Here is a 17,252-nt window from a genome sequence, read left to right on the forward strand (position 1 = left end):
AATTTATCAACATAATCAAGCATACGCTTTACTTTACCAAGGTGCCTTAACTAATTATGTAGATTACCGTACCAATGTCATCGCCGTGCAGTCACGTAAACTCAGCGCAAAGTAACTTAGCACGTGACAATCCACCGCTGATGCTGATGCCGCTGATGCCCATAATAATGCATCGAAAGCGCGCCAAGGCAACGTTAGAAGTTCATTATTATAACGTAGGCCCGAGACGATGTCCACGGCATTTTCCGAATAATTCGAATAATTCGAATAATCCGAAAAGTCTGAAGCGTTCCGCGGGCATAACGAGGTTTTACGTATCGAAAAGCTACTGATTTCCATCGGACATTCCGCGTCGTTTATCGGACATTCATCGTCGTGAGGGCCGATAAGCCTCCGTGACCCGAGCAACATCGGAGACCTGGCTGGACATTGCCGAAAAATTAGTCGACCTTCGACCTTCGAACCTCGCCCCAACCCTCATCTTCTTCGCTACTAGCCAGAGACGATCGAGTGTAGCCGGTTGCCGGTAAGCGATCCCCCGTGGTGCGGATACTCTAACACCATCGCGGTCGATCTCGCGGATGATGGATGATCGCGTATCGAAAAGTACGCGAATCCACGAGAGGTGGCAAGTGCGTGGGGTAATCCGTAATCTCCCATATCGGTATGGTATAACAAGCGGAAATAGCCGAATCTCCCTTGTGCTTTAACAAAGTATGGCCCGTGTAGTAGGAAAACTTGGCGGAAACGCGAAATCCCCCCGTCTTATTTATTAACTGCGCTAACTTTTTATTTCTTATTGTTTTACTTTATCTAATTATTGTTATTATTATTATTAGATGGTCATGTATATTACTTATATATTTGCACCGTGCGTGGCGAAAGTCCAAGGAGCGAGCAAATTTTGCCGGACGATACGTTATTGCGGCGCTACACCGAGAGAGAGAGAGAGAGAGAGAGAGAGAGAGAGAGAGAGAGTGTTACAAGAACGAGTGGGTGAACGAGAGAGGAAAGAGTCGCGCTCAATGGAAAAAAGAGGTTTAATCGCTCTCGCAACAGCGCGCTCCGGCGATGTCAATAAAACCTAAGGTTATCGCGGATGAAAATCGGAAGTCGCTTTTCACGGCTCGGTTATTGCATTGCAGCAAGTTGGGAAGTCGAGGTGCCGCGCACCCCGACAGCCAATGGCAAGGCTCCTTTAGCCAACTTCGGCGTATCGATTGGCCGACAGTTGGGTTAGCTGTTGTGTGCAGCTCCTCGCACCGGCGGGAGCGGCGGTGGCGGTGGCGGTGGCGGCGGTGGCGGCGGCGGTTTTCTATGGTAGTCTGTAGGCACTTTTTCGCGCGCACGTCTGCCCGTGTACGTAAGGCCGCGCGTGTTCCTGTGCACGCGTGCACGAGCGCGCCCGTGGACTCCAGAGAAGACGAGCGAGCGAGACAAAGAGAGCAGTCATATTTCACGCGCACACGTTTGTTAAAGCATTTGGCGGGAGCGAGATAGTGAGAGAGAGAGAGAGAGAGAGAGAGAGAGAGAGAGAGAGAGAGAGAGAGAGAGAGAGATAGAGAGATAGAAAGAGAGAGAGTAAGTGAGCGAGTGAGGAAGGGAGGTTGGGAGGGAGAGAGGGGAATGAGGAGGGAGGCGAGGCGAGGCGGGCAGAGAGGCAGGGCTCAGTCGCGTTCCGCGCCTTCGTCGTGATATTCGCCAATATCTTGGATGCCCTCCGTTGCTGCCACCGCCACCGCCACCGCCACCGATACCGCTGCCACCACCACCGCCACCACCACTACCGTCGGCACAGTCACAAGTCACAAGTCACAGTCACAGTCACAGTCACAGTCATAGTCATAGTCATAATCATAGTCATAGTCATAGTCATAGTCATAGTCATAGTCATAGTCGCTGTAACAGTAGTACTGTTCACTCATTCTACATCCTGATAAATAGTGTTGATAAGACGAGAGGAGAGTTTGCTTCGACGTACCTCGAGATCGCACTTCGTTGTTTCGGTGGCTCATCCATCTTATAGGTCCGGGCACACTGTACTGCTGCTGTTGTTACTGCTGTTGCTGCTGCCACTATCGCTGTCGCTGTCGCTGTCGCTGTCGCTGCTGCTGCTGCTGCTGCTGCGTCGGTTTTTCCGATCCCTGCAGCCCCATCTCTTTGTTTGCATGCATGTAAATAGTGGCGCGTGCTGCACTCGAGCGCCTACCTACGCGTATACGCTATTACATCGGCTGGCAGTCGTGTGTGCGTGCGCGCGGACGTGCGTAAAGGGGTGCGTCGAATAACCTCAAAAGGAATGGGAGATTTAAGTGGCAGTGCGCATCGTCTCTCATCCCGCGGGTGAGATTGTCATACCGGAAATAAATATGCGATCTTGTTGGAGCGTAATAAGGGTGAAGAATTCATCTTTTTGCCTCGCTACCGCGTTCGCTCGCGATGATGATTCATCGTTGCGCTGAGGTTTTCCTCCTCTCTTATTCTGTTTTTTATTAGTGGACTTTTTCTTTTTCCGTTTTTCGTTTTACCGTATCCCGTAGCTTTATTTAAATGCTAGTTGCTGTTGCTGTTGTTGTTGTTGTTGTTGTTGTTGGGTCGGCCACTCGAGTTCTTTAATCGTTCATAGGTTTTTGAATAAACCGCCGAATTAACGTTACGTTGCAATAAAATGCGAAAGCCAAAATTTGCACTTAAACGTCCAGAATCCTTATTAAATGGCTTTTCTTCCTCCAATGCGCGTATTTATACATTGTATAATTAATGAACCACGTATTATTAGATATTTGATTGAATTTTTATCAATGTTGTGAAATAAAATTATTGCATTATAATTTAATTCTTCAATAAGTTCTGAATGCTTATCAATTTAATTAAAGTTATATTAAAAATTTATAATAATCTTGATTTATCGATGCTTATGAAGAATTGTAACTAAACTAATTAAAAAATTGAAAATAAATTTAATAGACAATTTGAAATTTAATATCAATAATAATTAACAAGTTTTCCTTATGGACTTAATTTTAAATGTAATTTAGATATTTTTTCTAATAAGCTGTATGTCAATTAACATAAAATGCCAAATTATTAAAGAATCCTTTTGGATTTAAGTCTTTTTGTTTTTGTTTAAACTCATATAATAGCGTAGTTTGAATGTAGTATACATTGTTGCCAGTCAACTTGTTGAAAATATGTATGTGTTATTTGATGTTTTAGGTAGTAATTCACCCAGTTCGTTTGGTGAGCCAGAGCGCTGTGAAATTTGTGAACAAAAGTTTCAATCTAAAAAGGATCTTCAAACTCATGTACTCATTCATTTGGGTAAGCCTCGTGTTGTATTGAAGAGAATTGCAAACTTAAAAACGGCTAGAAAGGAGACGAGTGATCAATATTGGCTAGAGACGGAGCAAAAAGGCAATCTGAAGATTACGCTAAAAAGACAGAGTCCAGTGTGCGACTCTCTAAAATTGAAATTAAAAAAATCACCAGTCTCGGAGGGTTTTACTGTTGTAAGTAGTAACTTCAATTTGGATAAGGAAACCTTTAAACAGTACGACGAGCTGGCTGAAGCACAGGAGAATGACAGCAAAAGTGACTCGGAGGAGGAAAAGACCGCCGAACAATCTTTTGAAAACGTGATGGTAAATCAGGAGGTAGTTTTTAAAATTGTATTTCGTTTACAAGACTAGTAGAGCCTAAAATTAGAAATTACCTTCATTAATTAAGCGACGAAAAGCAGAATTTTACTAATTTTGCTGCTCTTTATGTTTGTGTATTAAGACAATAATTATCCGTAATAAATTACCAAAATCATCGATTAAAAGAATATTTTTAATTAATTATTTTAGAATAATTATGAGGATGAAAATTTTGAATCCGAACCTGATCACAATCCATTGGAAAATTCTGAAAGATCTTTAATGGATAATAACGAAGGCGACTCGGGAGTTGGAAGCGATTCCATAAATCCATTAGAACGAGAAGATCAAAACGTTGACGATTTACAAGCAGATAATATTAGTAATTCGGATAATGCTGAAACAGCCGATAACGATGATCCCGAAGAGTCGGATGCTTTAGAAGCAACGTGCAGAGAAACTATAGAAAATCTTAAGAAACTAGGCGAACAATCAAGGTGAATTTCATTTTGATTTTATTCAAAAATTCATATGGGGAACAGACATACCTTCGCATTATACAAACACAAAGTATTTCTACACACAGTAAAATATTTTTTATCGTTTAGAAATGTCACGTATAGCAATAATATTAACCTAAATTCGATTTAATTTTAATTTAATAAGCTTATACCACAAATTATTCTTTTATTATACTTTACATTGTTTACTTTACATAATTTAATTTTATATTACTTTTGAAATTCATTTTTACCATTAAAAAATAAAATAAAATAAAATAGAACAAACACAAAAAAAAACAAGCAAAACACTACAACCCGTATCGAATACCTGGACATTATAAATGGAAATCGTAAATATTATTTATAATGTTAACATCACTTTATAATGCATCACGCATATATAGTTTTATAAGAATTTAATTTTCAGCATCTCATTTTATCTCGAAAGTTTAACTTTCTACATTTTGTTTTTAATATACATATTTGATTAATTATTTGCGAATTAATTTATTTGAATTGTTGTGTAAAATTAAAAAGATATTACTTTTCTGTTCCCTATGCATTAATTAAGTTTTATTTTGCCACTTTCTTTCCATTTGCTTCATCTAAACGTGATCGTTTACACCATTAGGTACATTAGTTCCGATCTCCTAAATCCTAATGAAGCTCCTGCGGAAGAAGAGGAGGAGGAGAACGATGAGGAAGATCACGCTGTAAATATGATTGAAGAACTGAAAGGCAACAGCGAAATAAGCATAGTTCCAAAGTCAGCTCTGATGCCTGAGCCGACAATCGTCGAATCAGGATCGGAGACGGAAATTTTACCGGTAAGCGGGGCCTCCGGCTCCAGCACAAGCTTCAACTGGAGTAAAATCACCGATGACTCCGAGCGCAATAAAAGTAGAAGAAGCAGTCATGAGTCGACGGATAAAGATAGCCCGGACAACGCAGAGAGCGCGGGTTCCCTCCTGCAAAACTTTCTTATCGAGCAGCAACGCAACCAAAACGAGAACAACTTGGCAAACAGTGGCCAACCTTTGGAGACAGAGTACGTCTCTCTGGAGAGGCTAGCCGAGACCGTCAACACGTGTCGCGTATGCAACGAAAAATTCAAGGACATTGCCCACTTGGACGCGCACAGGTCCAAGGTCGGACATTACCAATGCAATATCCCGGACTGCAGCTCGCTAGTATTCACCACGCCAATGGAGGTGTCGGTGCACAAAGCTCAGACTCATGGAGCGCCGGTACCAACGAGTCTCAGCAGCATGTCACCCCATCACTTATCCCAAAACTCTCCTCACGGCCATTCCCCGCACCTGAACCAAACATCGCCGCACCTCAATACCCATTCACCTCACTCGCCGAGTTTGCAGGCGACTCATCCCCCTAGAAACTCACCCATGACCTCGCCCCACACCACCAGCTCCCCTACTTACAGCGGACAGCCGCCCACGGTTTATCCACCGGTGAATCTGGAGCAACTTCCGGCGCCGGTCCAGCAGCTGGCTCAGCAGGTGCAGCGAATGCCTCTCCCTCAGCCACAGATATCCGCGGGCATGCCCCCGGGGGCTAATACTATGATACCCGGGGCCAACTATTATCCCCAACCACCGGGCCGGCCGCCAATGTACAGGGTACAGGCACCTATACACTATCCGCCGCACATTGCTCACTTGTACCAACAGTACGGAGGAAATCCCTACCAACAACTGGGCATGCAGCCACAGGTTCAGTCACAGATACCTCAACAGGTACCGAGAGGAAGGTATCCAGCCGTGATTCCGGGTCAAAGGTTATTTTAATTCTTACAGTAAATTTTTTTTTTTTCTTTCTCCCCCCTTACGTTGATTGACGGGTTGGCTATAAAATCCGATCGGAATGAGGAAAGAATAAAAAAAGAAGATTTACTCGATCGTAATATCGTATGTAATTACTATGTGTTTAGCGAATAGTTTTAAAGATAATTTATAGAATTTCTATTCCGATACTGCACTGACCGTTAGTTTATGATTAATTTTTTTTTTCTTCTTCTTCTTCTTCTTCTTCTTTTTTTTTTCTCTCATTATCCGACGTGTTTACATTCACAAATATTTTCACTATATCTCGATAAAAATGATAATTATTAATTTATTTGTTGAAAGCATAATTTTTCGATATTATTACATTTGTATCCTTAAATCACCATAAAAATTTAAATCACCATTTAAATTTACACGGATGTGTAGGACTGGTTTATAAATATACTAGATTCAATTTATAGAAATTGAGCTCGCGTAAACAACTTTTGGCTACAAACTTTACAACAGTGTAGAGTAATAACTGTGTGTATTATGTATATGTATATTCCAAATGGACATTTATATTTCATATAAATTACAAAGTACAATACAGAATTGAAAATAATGCAATTAAATTCATAATTATATAATTAATTATTAAAGATAATAGATTGAATAAAAGTAAAAAAAAAAAAAAAAAAAAAAAAAAAAAAAAAAAATAACAACAACAACAGCAGCAGCAGCAGCATTAAAACGTAACTACTAAATTATTGTAACAAATTCATCGATACATATTATATTTATCTTTAGAATTTTACTACGAGTACGAATCAAAAATTTTTATTTAGATAAAAATAATACCCGAACTATTTTGTTCTTGGTATTATTTTTACTGCTATTGTTATTGTTATTCTTACATTATTTTGGCTGCTTTTTATATATAATGTAAATATAGTTTTTATTAAATTGTTTATGCTGTCATTAATAAAGTCATTAATAACGAAGAAAATATTTATTTGAAAATTATAAATAAATAAGCAAAAGTAGTCCTATGTAAATAATCAAGTATAAATTATATACTTATAAAAAAATAAATAAACAATATAAATTGATAGCAATTTTTGCAAATATCTGCGAAGTATATTTATACACCCTATTAATAATATATACTTTAAACACTACACACACTATGTATTTTACTATATATATATATATATATATATATATATATATATATGAATATATGAATATATGAATATGTATTGAAAATTCGCGCGAATATTATTAATTTGGCAAATAAAAGATCGTACATTATTTAAATGTATAGTAATTATAAATTGAATACAAAAAAATATACATAATTCTATATACAAAAAAGTTCATCCTACACCTCATTCCTGATAAACAAAAAAAAAAAAAAAAAAAAAAATTACTAAGAAAAATAGCGGACTTTGGTCGTATACGAATTCCTAGACTCATTGATCCAATGAATTTTACACGAATAGAAAAGGATGTTGTTAGACGCGCGGGATACTTACTAGTTCCATACATGACGCCGCTTGCAGGTTTCGACATGTATTTTCATTTGATAATAACTCTTTTACATTATAATAGATAACATAACTTTTGTTGCGTCTATTTAGTGAGTGAAAACTAACGAATAAGCTATAAAAACATTTGAGATAAAGAGAATTTGCAGTGAAATATAAATAAGGCTTTATCTTAAATTTACGTTATGAAACATAAAATTTAACACAAACTTCTGTATACATTTTTTTAATACGAATTCGATTTATAATGATCATTTTCATTTAAGTCATTCCATTGATTTATCATATTTATAGCTATTCTTATAATTTTAATGTATTCAACATTTATAAAATTTAAAGCAAACATGTATGTTTGTATGTATTTTAACCTAAAAAGGCTCGTTGTTTGTCAAAAATCATGTAATGTGACAAAAGTAGCGAAATGTCGATCGATAAGTAACATTCAATCAAAACAATCGTTCGATTACAAAGAAATAGCGGTGAAAGTATTTTCATCTTTTCTATATCTATATATCTAAAAATTTGAAAATAAAAACTTTCACAATTTTATTTATGTTTAGATAGAAAATATATTTAAAAAATGCAATAAAATATACATGTATTTTTATGATAAAATAGTGCAAGTTAAAATTAAAAAAAGCTTTTAATATATTTCATTCTCTAACAATGAAATTATTTCTTATCTAAGTTTTTATTTCATTAAAGATAGATTCAACAAATAATTTTCAAAATTACAAATATTTGTGTAATCTCGTATAGCCATTTATGTTTACGTTATCTCAATTCTATTATGCAAATTTATTTACAGAGCTCCAAGAATGCCTCAACCGCCGGTACCAGCCGCCGTACCTAGAGCTCGAATGAAAAGACCAATGCAACCACAATCAGGGCAGATGCAACAACAGAATCCTAATACACCTAAGCAGAGACGCATGGATGTATTGATGCCGGATCGTAACGAAGATGCTGATTGTCATGTTATAGCTCAACAAAAGAGAAACGATGGTTTACCCGTCATACAAAATGTCCAAGGTGGTGCTACTGTACAGCAGAGTAATAGATCTGATTCGACCATTCATTTGACAGATTCTATTACGCTTAGCGTTAGACAGCCTGGTATGTATATTATAAATTTTTATTTTTGCAACAGTAATGAGTCATTTTATTAATCTTATTTTCACGATAAATAAATTAAATTAAATTTTTGCACCCATATATATATATATATATATATATATATATATTCAATGTTTACTTTTAGTTATAAAACCATTATTTGTATTATAGTATTCTCCACTATCTAGAGTCCCCCTAAATCTATATTTTAAGATCCTATATTTTAGGCTTTTTTTTTTTTTTTTTTTTTTTTTTTTTTTTTTTAAATAAAATATACGATTAAAGTTTTCATTTTAAAATAACTGTAGATGTGTGCATGGGTTTTGAAAAGCAACTCACTTTTATGTTCCATTGTTTTTAATAAATTCGATATCAAAATATTATATTGAACAATATTCTATTAAAAAGATGTTGCTGATAAAATAAAATATATTTTATAATACATTTTATAGATGTAAACTTCAAGCAAGTAATTATGATTAAGCTTATCATTGCTAGCGTATATTTAAATTTATACAATTTTCTAATTTTATAAAATATATCGTATAATTACAAGCTATGCAAATTATTCGAAGCATCTGTTCATTTTTTTTTCTCTCATCAATATTCATCTTTATTTTACTTCTGTCTTACTTTTTTGTCGTTTAATTTTTTTTTTCTTTTTAATAATGTATGTGCACATTTGGTTATTCTCCTTATTTTGATGTTTCCATATCAGTAGTTATCTCAATGGAGAAGTGCACAGTTGCGAAAAATGTTTTTCTTTGTTTACTAATCGATAAAGGTCATAATCCAGCGCAAGTCAACGCAATGGTACAGGGTGGAAAGAAACCAGACCCTTCGGCAGTAGCAAATGTTCTGGCAGCTCGTGGCATTACTGTCACCCCTGCAGCTAACAAGAAGGCCATGGACCAAGCCAATCAACTGCAACAGCAACAGCAGCAACAACAGCAGCAACAGCAGCAGCAACAGCAGCAGCAAAGTCAGCAGCAACAAAAGCAGCAGCTCAACGTCTCCACGTTAAATCTTAACTCGGCGATATCCATTATACCAGCAGCGAGTGCGCAAAGAAAGCAGCAGGAACAGCAGGGACAGTTTGCCATACCCCAGAATAAACAGAGCAAGTCAATGAGCGAAGTGGAGAGACCACCCAGGCCACCTACGGTTGATCTCACTCAGGATACCTCTCCACTACCACCCATCGTACGGAGAGGCAGACCTCCAAGGTAAGATATTCCTAAACTTCATCCAGCTTAGTGAAACGTGAAAATGTCCTTATAATTTTTCGACCAGTTCCGTGTAAATTGTAAATTTATGATTTTTGTCTATTATATTACATTTGGTTATAGAATGTTACAGTCACTGACCTGTCAAGTTTGTGATAAGCGATTCCAAAGTCAAGAAATATTAACTCAACATATGGCAACACATAGGACAACAAACAAGTTACTTCATAAGTGAGTCTTCTCCCTTTTCTTTATCATTTCTTTTTTGTATTCATAAGTTCCAATGCAATGTCCTTAAATAAAAAACAATTATCAATTTAACTCGTAAACTCATCCATTAATCAAATTCATTCTATTATTATTGTTTATTATCATTATTGGTCACGTTTAACATTATCTTATTTGTCTGTCATCTCTTATATATATAAACTCAAGATATATTCAATAGTTTTATAATTACTATTTCGATAGCGATGTGCCTTTGCGTCCACAATGCCTAATATATCGCACGAAAATAATCGCATAAAATTTATTGATAATCTATCGCGCAAATCTATTACAATTATTATAATTTCAAAGTGACGATGACGATCCAATTACTCCCACCCCACCCACCATTCCTCATACCCTCATCCGTTATCCAATGAAAACGTACGATTGACCTTGACCTGTTAAACCTGCCCTCGATCACATGCCTTTTATATATCCTGGTCTTCGCTTTCGCAGGTGCAACCTGTGTCCGGCCCAGTATCCGACCGCGGCCGCTCTCGCGACGCACAAGAAGACGTACCATAAGGAGGTAGATGCAACGCTCCAGCAGAACGGCACCACGGAGCTCGCGCTCCCCGTAGTCGACCTCAAATCGCCCAACACTCTCAGCCGGCTCTCGAACCTCGGCATACAAAGCTACATACCACTCTCGCAGTTGAGCGCCCAAACTGGCGGATACTTCGCACTACCGATCGTCTCGATCGACGGCGCGCGGAACCCTAACACATGCAACCTCGGGGCGCTGGGCGCAACCTCGATCCTCAGCCTCGGGCCTCTCAAACATCTCTCGAATAGGTAACTTGAGTAAGGCCCGCGCAGGGGAATTTTAATCTCAGAGGACCGAGCACTGGATCAAGCTTTTCTTTCGTTGTGCGAGCGTTAATCGCGTGTAATTGACGATGAGGTCTTACCGCCGTATGCTGAACAAGCCCTTGTCGCCCCCTCCCCACCACCACCCAGCCCCAAAGCTTAAACGATCGATCGCTGATGATATATGATTCCAGTTTGTAATTATTGATAATCGACGAGAGCTTTTCGTTTTATATTAATCATCGACTGTAATTTTTTACGCAAAGATTAATTCGTACAGGCCTACTATTTATATTATGTACTTGATTCGTGTATCTGTTGTTCGCTAGTGCATTTAAATCACATCGGTATGGTTTTGTTTGTTTGATCTCTAAATCTCAATAAAAAAAAATTTTTTTTTTAAATATTAAAAAAATAATAATAATAAAATAAATAAATAATAAAGACCAAAAAAAAAAAAATTTTTAAATAATAATAATAATAATAATAATAATAATAATAATAATAATAATAATGACAAGCGAATTTATGTTGATATGCGACAATTAAATGCTTATGCTCGCGAAGCCAGATTTAAGTAATCGCACGGGATCAAATTGCGTTATTCATTAATAATTATTTACTTCCTCCAATCAAAATAATAATGAATTTCTTTTCCATTGGAAGATCGAGAAATTACTATTATTAGATTTATCTATCGACACAATACGATACAAATTAGTGTCGTAGATTTTTATCCAAAAATTCATTATCATTTTAACACGTTAATCGAAATCATAATTTTTTATTTTTATGTTGAGATAGACGCTAAGCTCGTTAAAGTTGCTGTATAGATAAAAGAACATTGTGAATGTAATTATCAAATTTTCTCAATCTAATAGAAAGAATACCGTTGCTTGTTATTATTAGTTAACTTGACATTTCCAATTTAAGATAGATTATTGATGATTTTTTTTCTTTGTTTCTGCAATCTCCATGTATGTAATAATATCTAAATAATTTTATAATTGTGCATATAGATATGCATAAAAAACAAGAAGGTCAAATTCCATTAAAGTGGTTAAATAATTATTTTACTTATCAATCAATATCCATGACGTTTTTATCTTTTCTTTTTCATTTTTTTTTTTTTTTTTGTTTTTTAAATCTTTCTTTTCTTTTTCAATGAATTATTGTAAGGTATTAAAAAAGAATTATAATTCATAAGCATACACGATCAGTATTTACAAATTAACATTGTTTTGTGCATTACACAAAGAGACGATATAGCAAAATTCTTACATTTCTAATCGTTTGAAATTATTTGCTAATATTTTATTTCAAATTCAGGGCAATTAATACGAAAATTGCTAGTGTTACTTATTTCTCACGTTTATATGTAAAAATGCAATTAAAATCACATAAAAAAATCATATAAATAAATAATATTAATTTTTATTTTATGTTCACTGTAATGTTCGGAGCCGTTTCTCTTTACAGTTTCTTTTATTTTACTTGAAATATAAAATAATAGTTATTAAGCATTTTTATTAGTACTTATGTAATTTATATGTATATATATATATATATATATATATATATATATTTAAATTTCACAAAGTATCGCTAAAAAAAAATCTTGTTTTTCATCTATTATCATTTCCTTTATAATTTGTTTTTTTTTTTTTTATTACATATACTATTTATTGCCATGTTGATGTTTAATGTAAATAGATACGAAAAAAAGAGAAACGTTCCTTTAAAAATGTTTTCAAAGATCTTAGAAACCACGTAAAACAGAACTGACTTAGGAAAGGAAACTTAAGACTTTGTAAATATGTGTACCATAGTGAAAAGTACAATAAGTGCTGTTACAACAGTGAAAGCGAAGATGAAAGGTATTTGAGCGAAATTATGACAAGCGAATATTCAAAATAAAATTTATAAAAAAAAAAAAAAAAAAAAAAAAAAAAGAAAAAATTTTTTTTAGAGAAGTTTCATTAAAAATCTTACGAACAGTAATTAAACATTCAAAAATAATTATATAAATAAAATTTATAATATATTTTCATTTCACGACAATACAGACCTTTACTATGCGTCATCTATTATTATTCATATACAACATCGATAAACGACATTGAATAATTAAATCTAATTGTGAAAATTAGCTACACCTCAAGTACAATAAGATTTCGCTGTACAAAGTTGCGAATTAATGATAAACACGATATTTGAAAATTACGAAAATATGGTAGTTTGAAAAATTATATATAAAAAAAAATAATAATAATAAATTATTAACTTTTCCTCAGTTTTTCTTTCATTATATACATGGCTTATTAAGCAAATGTTAATAACTGTTGCACCATAAATTTCATACAATAACTCTGTAAATATTAATTTTTTAATTATTATCAACAGAATTTCGCACAGGTGAAAGTAATACATCATTATATTTCGAAGGATTGACAACTTTTGATTTAATATACACTGATTAATTTGTTTTCGTTATTGGTCGAATAGTCGAAAGTGTATAATATCAACTATTATCTTAGTAAAAGTCTGTATTCCATTGTAATGCGCTTAAAATATTTGCAACCGATATGTTATTTTTGTAACATAACGTAATTGAAAATTTGAACAAAATTTATTGCTCCTAGTGCGACATCATACTTTCACTGTGATAACTGATGCAATGTAATTGCAGTTACTAATAGTTATAACTTCGTTGTTTTACGCCTCGTATATAAACGAAAAATTCTGCAATGAATGCGAGTACGAATAATGTATGATAATTATTATATTGGTCAATTAGATGTTAAAAAAAAAAAAAAAAAAGAAGAAGAAGAATTTTCTATGACATTGATAGAGAGAAAAAATGTTTTATTCTCACTTTTTTAAGACTGTTATAAGCAGTAATAAAGAAAACTTTACTTCTGGAAGTTGGTTCTTCCATAACAACGTTGCACGGCTTTAAGAAGCAAGAAAAAGAAAAAGAAGAAGAAGTATTACGTCGCAATGTTAATGTAATTAATATAACTATATATTTTAATAATAGTAAAATAATTATTTGTTATCATTTATACAAATATGTGCAAATAAGCACAAGTGAGAGCGATACACAAGTATACTTGTATATTTATTGCGTTAAAGATCAAAATGTGCCGAGGATAAATTTTATTAAAATAAATGAAGAGCAAACGCTCATCGTGGGAAATTTAATGCTTTACTTGAAATCTTTTATAATTAAGCTTTTATTTATAGGTTAATAAAATAAAGAAGAAAAAAAAAATTTTACATCTTAATAAGTATTGAGTATCACATATTAGTATACTGATATTTATTTACGAATATTTAGATAATAATGAATGTGCATGATTTGTAAATACTATAACTTACAAAGTGTTGCACGCATTTTTTGTGCAATAAATGTCAAACGGCCTACATTGATACATTAGTATTTATAAGCCCTTATTATAAAATTATTAAAATCAAAATTACATTCTATGAAGGCAGAATGTGCACCCCATTAAATTTATAAAGTTACATGGGTGTCAACCATAAGCAGTTAAGTTTTATAAAAAGTGATATTTATTTAACTTCCATTCAAATTCGCACTAGTCAGGAGAGAAAAAAAAGATTTTCTAGTATAGTTCATCCATCAATCAAATACAATTAATTGTTTGTATTGGAAAATCTGTTTCTCTCGTTTGTTTATAAATTTTGTTTTTAACTGATTTTAGATTTTATAAACAGAGACTTTACGAAAGATAGCAAATATATAAGAGATAAAATTTAATTATTTAAACTATCGAATTACACTAACTGACTTTAGATTTTATAAACAGAGACTTCATGAAAAGCAGTAAATATGTAAGAAATAAAATAAAATAATTTAAACTATTGAATCAAAACTTGATTATTGCATTACAACCAAATTATTAAAAAAAAAAAAAAAAAAAAAAAAAAAAAAAATATATATATATATATATATATATATATTCATATTGTTGAAGTTATAATGCTTAATCAGAATTTTCACCAAACCAACTTAAATTTGTAAATTTGCTTGATTTATTTTCCATAAACAGTGATAGTTATTTTTAATCGGTTCTATTTCATTAGCTAAAATTTTCAAATCATACGATTCTCTTAACTAACGACTCTACATAAATTTAATGCAGTATTAATTTAAATATGAATCATAGAACTAAAAGTGGATCGATCAATGAATCAATAATAATATATCTAGTTGTAAATAGCATTACTTTAATATGTCAACTTTGATTACAAAAATATCAAATTATATTAATACTTGTAATTCTTTAAAGCAATTAACTCTAGAATAAAATTTTTTTTGAAAATTTCCACTTAACATTTGTATAATTATTATACTGGATGATCAAAATAATTCAATATTAAACGTAAAGTGCACCATATTAAATTATATATCTAATTCATTATTTATTTGAAAAGATAGGGAAATATTGAGAGCTGTAATTGCTATTATGAGCATTCAAATCATTAACTTAGCCATTATAGATAAGAATATTTCTAATATGTAATACTTTAAATCCATCTCAATGGATTTTAATACTTGATAAAAGATTTTATGAGCACTGAATTTACTGTGATAAGACTGTTAATTGTTCACACTATTTTTTTTATTTATTTATTTATTTTTTTTATTTTTTTTTTTTTTTTTATGTTACATTTAATGCAATAAATATATTAATTATTAAATAATTCTAAGTACACATCCATATGACATATTTGCTTATATTTGTTAATACTTGCTTATGCAAATTCTTACACATTATTTTGCTAATAATTTATCTTTGAATTTATATTAATTACGTTAAAATTATGATGTAGCCGGCAACAATGCATACACATGCACAGACACCGCAAATCTATATATTATTATGAATGAACGAAGCATGAGAATATGTTTGCAAATTTCTTTGACACTCGATTATAAGAATTGCATATCTGTATTTTTGTAAAGAAATAAAAGAATGCTATGTAAAGATTTGATCTTTCGTTATGTTAAAACTTGTAAAATTTTCATTAAAAGATAATATTTAAAATACTTATTTGTTTGTCTTAATATTTATATGCTAATGATGTGATTTTTTTTATCATTTTTTTCATTTTATAAAATATTTATAATGATATGATTATTTTTCAATAAGTTTATTTCAATTAACCGTTTTCAAAATACAATGTAGGAAGAATATAAACTATATTCGATAAAATTCATTTCTTTTCTTACAATTGAATGTCCCCGTTTCTTTACTCTTTCTTTCTTTTCTTTCTTTTTTTTTCTTTCTTTTTTTCTTTCTTTTTTTTCCTTTTTTTTTCTTTTTTTTTCTTTTTTTTCTTCTTTTTTTTTTTTTTCCTTTTTTTTCCTTTTTTTAAATTTTCGTGTTTCTTGAAAGCGCATGCGCAAAAATTACAGCCTGATTATTGAATCGTATAACCGTAGTTATAGGTTAGAATTTAGAATATCATTTTATAATAAAGGCCATTGTCATTTAAGGTAAGATATAAATAGTTCTTTAATCAAAATAAATATCAAGTATTTACTAGCTGGTATTTAATATAAATTAAGTGAAATGTTTATATATTATAAAGAAAATAATTAATGGATCGTTAAATTGTATTTTCAGGCAAGAACGAACAAAATGGTTAAAACTCGGCTGAAGTTCAAAGTATACGACTTTTTATATCAAGGCTTTACCGCTGCTTCTATAACTATTTCTGGATTATGTTTAATTGCAATAGGATTCAACTTAAATCAAATTATATTTAATAATAAGCCATTGTTTCATGCAGAAAGCGAAGAATCTAAGATCGAACTTTTAAGAGAAGGTAGAATATCGTTGGATGAAAAGAAAAATAATGCTCAAAATGATTAGTGTATATTGTAGATTTTAGATAGTAATATCATTTTGTACAATTTATAATACATAAAGATTTATTGCTTAAATGAAGTCTTTTTGTTTTCACGAACCTCAATACAAATGTGTGAGTAATTTTTATTGTAGTAATAAAAATTAATTATAACTCCAATTGTCTATAAACTTAACTTTTCGTTTTGCTTTTTTTGTTTATCTTTTATTTCACCTTCATCATTAGCAAACAATTTACAATTTTCCTTTTGCATATTTTTATTTAATTTTGAATATTATCAAAATATTTATAATTGTATATAATTTATACACACGCACCGTACATGACTCATAGTACCTATGGGTGTGCGTGCGTGTATAGTACAATTATATGCATAAAAAATAATATAACAGATAAATACGAAATATTTATGTAAGTAATTATTAAAAGTATTTTTTAATTTTTATTGATTATCAAATGG

At 32.4% G+C, this 17,252-nt stretch overlaps 1 protein-coding gene and 1 long non-coding RNA gene across 2 annotated transcripts in view; both read left to right on the forward strand.

Moving 5' to 3' along the window:
* LOC105363572 (mastermind-like domain-containing protein 1) overlaps positions 1-11,237 on the forward strand; it is a 29,711-nt gene extending 18,474 nt beyond the window's left edge. Inside the window, exons 3-9 of the mRNA XM_011501309.1 lie at positions 3,217-3,653; positions 3,849-4,135; positions 4,782-5,936; positions 8,281-8,588; positions 9,373-9,814; positions 9,938-10,045; positions 10,541-11,237. Coding sequence (XP_011499611.1) covers positions 3,217-3,653; positions 3,849-4,135; positions 4,782-5,936; positions 8,281-8,588; positions 9,373-9,814; positions 9,938-10,045; positions 10,541-10,883 — 3,080 coding nt within the window. The 3' untranslated portion in view covers positions 10,884-11,237. The remainder of the gene's footprint in view (positions 1-3,216; positions 3,654-3,848; positions 4,136-4,781; positions 5,937-8,280; positions 8,589-9,372; positions 9,815-9,937; positions 10,046-10,540) is intronic.
* Positions 11,238-16,347: 5,110 nt separating this feature from the next.
* On the forward strand, positions 16,348-16,872 carry LOC105363574 (uncharacterized). The gene is made up of 2 exons (XR_912923.1): positions 16,348-16,418; positions 16,549-16,872. It is a non-coding gene; the product is annotated as an uncharacterized LOC105363574 (long non-coding RNA).
* Positions 16,873-17,252: the final 380 nt, after the last annotated feature.

This window comes from Ceratosolen solmsi, unplaced genomic scaffold (assembly GCF_000503995.2).
Source record: "Ceratosolen solmsi marchali unplaced genomic scaffold, CerSol_1.0 scaffold3, whole genome shotgun sequence".
NCBI classification, from domain to species: Eukaryota; Metazoa; Arthropoda; class Insecta; order Hymenoptera; family Agaonidae; genus Ceratosolen; species Ceratosolen solmsi.